General features: G+C 42.5%; 1 protein-coding gene across 1 annotated transcript in view; it reads left to right on the top strand.

Annotated features, from left to right (window-relative positions):
• LOC135105256 (uncharacterized) overlaps positions 1 to 8,310 on the top strand; it is an 83,258-nt gene extending 74,948 nt beyond the window's left edge. The window contains exons 9-10 of the mRNA XM_064013482.1: positions 7,303 to 7,412; positions 8,008 to 8,310. Of these exons, the coding sequence (XP_063869552.1) occupies positions 7,303 to 7,412; positions 8,008 to 8,262 (365 nt within the window). The 3' untranslated portion in view covers positions 8,263 to 8,310. The remainder of the gene's footprint in view (positions 1 to 7,302; positions 7,413 to 8,007) is intronic.
• Positions 8,311 to 8,558: the final 248 nt, after the last annotated feature.

The following is an 8,558-nucleotide window of genomic DNA, read 5'->3' as shown; positions in this document are numbered from 1 at the left end:
AGGAGGAGGAGGAGGATAAGGCATTTATGTGGAAGCTACCTCGGATTTTAGAAGGAGTAGGAGGAGGAAGACGAGAAAAGAAGAAAAGAAGAAAAGGGAAAAAAAAGAGGAAAAGAGGAAAAGAACGAAAACTTAAAGACATTTCAGAACCACCGTCAAATTTTCGTCACAACCATTCATTTCCTTCACCCGATATTTTTCTTTTTTCCTTCCTTTGTGGCGTCAAGTGTCTCATTTGGGGCAGCGTTTCGTGGAACGGGGAGAGGAGTGGCCGGGAGGAAGAAGAGAGGGCGGGGCAGGACGAGGTGGGGAGGAGCGAAGGAGGGGAGAGACGGGGAATGGAACGGACGGTCATCGGTGAGCAGCGGAGGAGGAGGAGGAGGAGGAGGAGGAGGAGGAGGAGGAGGAGGAGGAGGAGGAGGAAGTGCGGATGGGTGGATGCGTCAAGTCAATAGGAACTGGGCGGTGGTCGTGGTGATGCGTGGGTAGGCGATGGCGATGATGAGGGAGAGTGATGGTGGTGGTGATGTGAAGTGATAGTGATGCTTGGAGTGGTGGTGATGAGTTGGTGAGTGAGTAGTGTGATAGTTATGTGGATGAATGTGGATGGCTGTAATGCTTTTTATGTCTTGCATGGTTGAGTGGAGGACGTGGTGGCTGTTGTGAAAGAGAAATGGAATAGAAATGGGGTTGTGGAGTGGTAGATGAATAGAGAATAGAGAAGGAATGATGGAGTAGTAGATGACTTGGTTGTTGTGGAAGAAAGATGAGATTGTGGAGTGGTAGATGGATTGGTTGCTAAGGAAGATGGCAGTGGAATATGGTTTTGGTGGAGTGATGGACGGATCGGCTATGGTGGAGGCTGGCAGCAGTGGTAGAATGACAGGTGAGGGAAGCAAGTGGACGTAATGGCTAATGGCTGGAAATAATGGGGTCGCTTTAAATAAACTCCTGTGTTTCATGCTGCGCCCAAAAAATATTTGTTTCTCCTTTAGTCTCTCCCCTTTACGTCTGTGTTCGTTAGGCTTTCTGTTTAGTATTCTCTCTCTCTCTCTCTCTCTCTCTCTCTCTCTCTCTCTCTCTCTCTCTCTCTCTCTCTCTCTCTCTCTCTCTCTCTCTCTCTCTCTCTCTCTCCTCACGTTAATTTTATTCCATTTGCGCGATTTGACATTTTTTTCTTTATGTTGTCCTGCCAAAGACAGTTCATTGTATAGATGTTTTCCTTCTCGTTTTCCTCAACAACACGGGCAAAAAATTCAGTAGTCTCAGAGCAGAGCAGATTACTTCTTGAGCAAGCATGCCTCGCACAACACTGCAGTCAGCAAACATAAGAGGGAAATGACTCATACCAGGAACAAAGGCTGGATCCATGAAGCGGGAACCAAGACGAAATTTGATTATGAACTGTGCGAGTAAAACCAAACGTGTACCTCTGTGTGTGTGTGTGTGTGTGTGTGTGTGTGTGTGTGTGTATGTTGAAATCTCTGTGTGTGTTACTGTTGAGGCTAAACGTAAATTCCGCCAGATTTAGTTATCCTGCTCTTTGTTTTGTACTCTTCGGTAGAGTTGGCTAATACTTTTACTCTCTCATCTCTTTCACTGGTAAAATTTGTAACTTTCTGATAGACAAATGCTTGAGACTTGTGGAGATGAAGGGAAGAACAATCTTCGGAGCTTTCTTTATATATATATATATATATATATATATATATATATATATATATATATATATATATATATATATATATATATATATATATATATATATATATATATATATATATATATATATATATATATATAAATAGTCACAAGAAGGCAGTACAGATCTGCCGAAACAATAATTATTCCCAGTGAATTCTCAAGCGTTGGACCGGTTTGTACTGGATCAGGGGGGGGGCGTTGCTGTGAACTTTCCAATCACTCACCTGTGACCTCACAACACTAGGGGGCAGTCACAGCCTGCCCTCTAAAGGCAACTCTATTCCTTCACACAACTCTACATGCACCTACGTAATACACGCACACCCTTCTTTCAGAATTCAAAATATTATGGCGACTCCTACACCAGCCTCGGAGTCCCCGTCCGGGAAGGGGCACCACAGATGCCCCCAGGTCGAACTGCTTTTCTTCTTGCATCGTCCCCAAGTGTCTTAGCACCCCCTCAACTTTTTCTTCATTAATTTCTGCAACATTCGCGACCTTAGATCTAATATTCATTTTGTGGAACATCACATCTCTACTAAACCTCTTCTTTTCCTCACCGAAATACAGGTGTTTGAGGCAAGTGAGAGTAGGTCCTTCTCTCTTCCCTCCTATTTCCTCTATCCTCATTCAGTGGGATGACTACTGTTTCCGTGTCAGAGACCTGTTTCTGTCTGGTGAGCGCATAACAGAGGTGATAGTGTCTGGCATGCAGGCGTACATTCCTCACTCTTTCTATTGCCCTAAACCAGGGGTGCCAAACTCAGATCCTTTCGATGGCCAATTATGCACTTGGTTATGGTCTCGAGGGTCATCAAAGATGTTGTAATTACATATTGGCAAGATTGAAGATTACAACTTATTTTGCTGGTCATCGTGGTTTAGCAAAATAATTATTAAAGTAAAAGGTAAAAGTTATCATGTCTCGTCTTAACAGTTAAGTTACATTTCCCTCAGTTATAACAATTTTTAGTAACTAGTTGAAAAATCTCTTGTCACTTTCGCGGGCCACTTAAGACCACCCTGCGGGCCACATGCCCGCGGGCCATGAGTTTGACATCCCTGTCCTAAACCTTCTAAATCTTGGTTTAATACAGCCTATTCTCTTGCTAAACATAATAGAGAGGTGACCCATAAAAGGTACTTGAGCCTTTCATCACCTGAATTTCATGCTCTTTATATTTCTGCCCGGAATCATGCCAAGTCTGTTCTCAAACTAGCCAAAAACTCTCTCATTAAAAGAAAGTGTCAAAATCTTTCAAAATATAATTATCTTTCTGATTTCTAGCATCTAGCCAAAAAACCATCTCCAATAGCTTTGCTTCTTTGTCTTTCCCTCCTTCATTTTAACCTGATGGCACAATTGCCATCTCATCTATCTCTAAAGCTGAACTTCGCCCCAACTTTTGCTATTGTTCTTCAAAACTGTGCCTAAGTGCTTGCACCTTATCTAGTCAAACTATTTTAACTCTATCAACATCTACCTTTCTTCTTCTTGCTGGAAGTTTGTCTACATTCAGCTTTTTCCTAAACAGAATCCCGCTCTAATCTCTCAAAACTACCGTCCTACCACTTTACTTTCCTACCTCTCTAAAATTTTTTAATCTATCCTCCACAATTGCCATCTCATCTATCTCTAAAGCTGAGCTTCGCCCAAACTTTTGCTATTGTTCTTCAAAACTGTGCCTAAGTGCTTGCACCTTATCTATCTTTCACCTTATCTTATCTTTCACTTTCCTACCTCTCTAAAGTTTTTTAATCTATCCTCAACAGGAAGATTTTTAAAACATCAATCACTTCACAACCTTCTATCTGATCGCCAGTATGGGTTCCGTCAAGGCCGCTCTATTGGTGATATGGCTTTTCTTACAAAGTCTTGGTCATGCTCTTTTAGGGATTTTGGTGAAACTTTTGCTGTTGCCTTAGACATATCAAAAAGCTTTTGATAGAGTCTAGCACAAAGCTCTGATTTCCAAACTACTCTCCTACGGATTTTATCCTTCTCTCTGCAACTACATCTCAAGTTTTCTTTCTGATCGTTCTATTGCTGCTGTGGTAGACGGTCACTGTTCTTCTAAGTCTATTAACAATGATTTTCCTCAGGGTTCTGTCCTGTCACGCACTCTCTTCCTATTATTCATCAATGATCCTCTAAACCAAAGTTCGTGTCCTATCCACTCCTACGCTGATTATGCTACCCTGTACTTTTTCACATCATTTCCTAGACGTCCGACCTTTCAGGAAGTAAACAGCTCACGCAGTGAAGCCACAGAACGCCTGACTTCTGATCTCTCTAAAACTTTTGATTGGGGCAGACCAAACGTAGTATTGTTCAGTGCATCAAAAACTCAATTCCTTCCTCTATCAACTCGACACAGCCTTTCAGATAACTATCCCCTTCCTAAGTGACACTCAACTCCCCATCTTCTACACTGAATATTCTCGGTCTGTCCTTTACTTAATCTGAACACAGCACAGCGGAGGCCACGAGGACTCGGAGCACTGCCATAGGAATTACAGCTTTTGGGAGGGCTTTCCCATGGAGGAGCAACTCTCGTTTAATCCCATCCTCGTCGCCAGAAAGGAGTGGCGAGGGAAAGTGCGAGGTGAAGAAGAGAGAGAGAGAGAGAGAGAGAGAGAGAGAGGAGAGAGAGAGAGAGAGAGAGAGGAGAGAGAGAGAGAGAGAGAGAGAGAGAGGAGAGAGAGAGAGAGAGAGAGAGAGGAGAGTGGATGTTGCTCAGTTTACTATCAGTTCTAATCTGCAGTACGATTGCTAACAAAACCCTGTCTACCCCCCGTCACTAGTTTGTAAGAGAGCTTCGCGTCACAAGCTTCGAATCAAATGAATTACTTAACGACGACTTCTAATGAATGACGAATGACGATCACGTAAAACAACTTAAGAGCAATTAAATACTTAATACATTAAAGTGCCTCACCTCCTCCAGCGCCCTCGCAGCACCAGACTTTCTGATTCCTTTCACCCCTATTCTGTCCACCTCTTTCATGGAAAAGTTAATCAGTATTCGCAGTCATTCATCCCTTTCTCTGGTAAAGTTTGGAACTCCCTGCCTGCTTCTGTATTTCCTCCTTTCTATGATTTGAACTCTCTCAAGAGGGAGGTTTCAAGACACCTATTCTCCTTTATTTGATTTTCTTATTTGAAATTTCTTTGGGAACTGGCATTCAAGTGGGCCTCTTTCCTAATAATAGTTTTTGGTGCTCTTGGTCAATGGCCATATATATATACGAGTATATATATATATGTATAGAGAGAGAGAGAGAGAGAGAGAGAGAGAGAGAGAGAGAGAGAGAGAGAGAGAGAGAGAAGAGAGAGAGAGAGAGAGAGAGAGAGAGAGAGAGAGAGAGAGAGAGACAAAGAAAGCCCCCAAACATTGTTCTTTCCCTCATCCCCACAAATTCCAAACATTCGACTAACAATCGTACATGATTTTTTTTTTCCAACATTCGGAACTAAATTGGTCAGTCCGACTAGAAACTCTTCCTATTTTTACTCTCACTCTCTGACCACAAACATTAATGATGCAGTTACATGTGGGCCTTCCTTAGCAAAGACTGCAGAAGAGGTTTCTTAATTACAGCCAGCCTCAAGGAGACGCTGCCAAAGAGGATACACTAATTGGATTCCTCAAATGTTTACCCAAATAAATGAAGATCCTGAGCCATTAACACCTGATTACTCCCGCACCTGTGGCAATGTTGTGTGCTACGTGTGGATAAGTAGAGGACAAGTATAAGGAAATAATTTTGAGTAAATTTATGTTCGCTGTCTATAAGTGTTGCATTTTTATGTTGTTAAAGTCGATTTGGCAAGAATAGTTAGCTACGTAATACAGATATTTAGTAATCTGGAAATGAGGTAGAATGTTGTTGCTCTTTTTAATCAAGGGATTCAGCAACACGATGGATTGAATTTGTTTTATTATTTTTGAAAATGAAGAAAATTTCAAAAGAATCGGCAACTCTCTCTCTCTCTCCTCTCTCTCTCTCTCTCTCTCTCTCTCTCTCTCTCCTCTCTCTCTCTCTCTCTCTCTCTCTCTCTCTCTCTCTCTCTCTCTCTCTCTCACACACACACACACACACACACACACACACACACACACACACACACACACACACACACACACACACACACACACACACACACACACACACACACACACACACACACACACACACACACACATACACACACACACAGACATTGAAGTCTTGCGTCAAAGGCTTCCCGAAAGAAACAGACAAGGAGACGCTTAACACAAGCAGTCGCGCCTCATTCTCTCATCAGTGACGATCAAAGTACAGGACAGAGACAGTCAGCCTTGAGGAAATGAAAGACGACACACACTCACGCACGCACGCACACGCACACCCACCCACCCACCCACCCACCCCACACACACACACATACACACATTGATATGAAAAGCTGTAATAATAATAACAATAAATCTAAATATTTAATTGTCGTTTGAATAGTTGTACAGTCACTGATAGTAAAAATTTTTTATTGCACACGCATATACAAATAACATGAATATTTGTCCCTTTATGTGTTTTTGTTAAGATTCACTTTTAAGGTAGCAGCTGTTATTGGGAAAAAGGTCTGTAGCTATGGAAAGTGAAGACTTCCTCCAGTGACATGTGGCTGTAACGTTTGTACTTAAAATCTTGATAGTTATTCTCCAAGGATATTACGTGTATGTACTTTGCCTGCTAATATCGGATGAGTTCATTCTTACCCACTTACGAGTATATGGTAAGACGGAAGATCTATTACCTGTCAGAGACCTAGACCGACCGAATAGTGGCAGACGCTGTATCGATGTCTCCAAATTCTAGATTTTCTGCTGCGCTTCGTAGCTCTATAAGGGAAGAAGGGATATCATCATCTCTTTACCCCATTGCTTTGGGAACACCTGGTGAAGGTAAAGTAAACAGGATGGCAGCGTTCTTCCCAGCCTCGGCTAAAGAAGAGTTTCCTTTCACCAGAGGATGAGAAAACAGACATATGCACGATAACCGTGGCGAAGTGAACGTGATCATATCCCTCTCACCTTTACCTGTCTCATTAACGCGGAAACCGGAAGGCGCCGCCCCCAGCCCAGAAAGCGGAGGCACAGCGAGCAAGCAGGTCGTGTCTCTAACCTTTAATGATAATCTGCGTTTCCTGGAAGTGACACAGTCGTTCGATGTGACACTTTTCCTCCCCTTCACGCAGTCTTCAGTCCCTCCATTCCTGCAGGTAAACTTGTAGATCGAGATTTTAATAGGTTTGCCATTTTGTGTCAGTATTGGAAAATCAACAAATAATCATCCCGAAGAATACAAGAGGGCCCAAGGAAGGAAATTTTATGCGTACTAATTTTACTCTTTTATCAAGAACTGAGTGTGCAGGTGGTTGTGTATTTTTGTTCATGTGTTAAGCAGTAGGTATTGCTCAACGGGAGGTCAGGAAGCCAATATTGTGTTGGATTCCTGCTTTTGAATTAGACTTAGTATATACTTTTGTGTATGTCTTTGTGTATCTTTGTTCGTGTGTCAGATACTAAGTGCAGGTAATGATTTGACTGACAGGGAGTCGAGTATCTGTGGAACTGTGCATTAAGGACCTGAAGTTTGACGATTCCCTGGCAAACAACAAGTCTGACAACTACACCTACTTCTCGTACATCTTCATCAAGGAGGTGAGTCTGTCCTCAGCCACAGATCTATCCGTACTCTGTGTTTAAAAACGTGCGGTAAATTGACTTCGTGCTCCTACCAAAAACTTTATCAGTTTGTAAGATTATAGGTTATTATTTGAGTGTGCATATATCGTTATAAACACGTAACTGTTTTTGGATGGAATATAAAGTCAATATGCTAGACGTTTTAAATAGAAGGCAGTGATACTTAGGGTAATGTGACAATGCTACCAAATTTACATGTCCTTAGGTGGCAAAATAATTGTGATAGAAGTGAGGTATTGCTGGCAGTCTCTGTTTATCCACCTGCCCGCATACCTCCACGTGACACTCTGTTCCCATATCGCACCTTACTTCCACACTCCCATCCGTCTTGTGTTCCCTCATTTGCACTGAAACACGATAACTTTTGTAAAAAAAATATGGTCTCTTGATAGCCACAGTTTGGAAGTAGAAATCCAGTAAAGTAGAGGTGCAGCAGCTTAATTAATTGACCGTTTTCCACTCCATTTAGATTTAGGGGCAGACTAGTGAATGTGCAACGCTGCATCGGTGCGGAATTTATTTCTAAAACGCATTCACTTTTCACTTACAGTTACGGAAGTACATGTTGGAGCTCAAAGACCAGAGTGGCATGTACGTGTTCCGCAGGATGGAAATGCCCACGTTTACCAATGGGTCAGGCTCCTCCGCCACCCAACTCAACACCATGGTGGACCTGACCCTCATTCACAAGCTGGCCGCCTACTACGTTACCATGGCCCTGGACCTGAACATCGGGGTGACGCAGAGACTCGCCGGCTACAGAACAGCAATAGATAACTGCCTGGTGGTGTTGGGTGAGTGTTGACTATTTCTTTGAGAAGACGGCGACGACGCGATTATTCTGGTCTAAAAATGTAAGTCTTCATTCAGAGATTTGAATTTCATCAGAACTGTCACCACGTCCTTGCCTTCTCCTCTATAAAGCTTTTCATTGCTTTAGTATCATATGTTATGTCCTGATGGTCACACATTGGTCGCATTTCCATTGGCATTTCGTTTATATCAAAATAAGAGACCTGTTAAGGTAGTGATGGCTATGCGACTTACCAAATTGCACTAAGAGATTGTTGCACCAAAGAGGAAGTGATCAATATGTGGCCG

This window comes from Scylla paramamosain, chromosome 1, assembly GCF_035594125.1.
Source record: "Scylla paramamosain isolate STU-SP2022 chromosome 1, ASM3559412v1, whole genome shotgun sequence".
Classification (NCBI taxonomy): Eukaryota; Metazoa; Arthropoda; class Malacostraca; order Decapoda; family Portunidae; genus Scylla; species Scylla paramamosain.
This window is presented reverse-complemented; position numbering and strand designations above follow the sequence as displayed.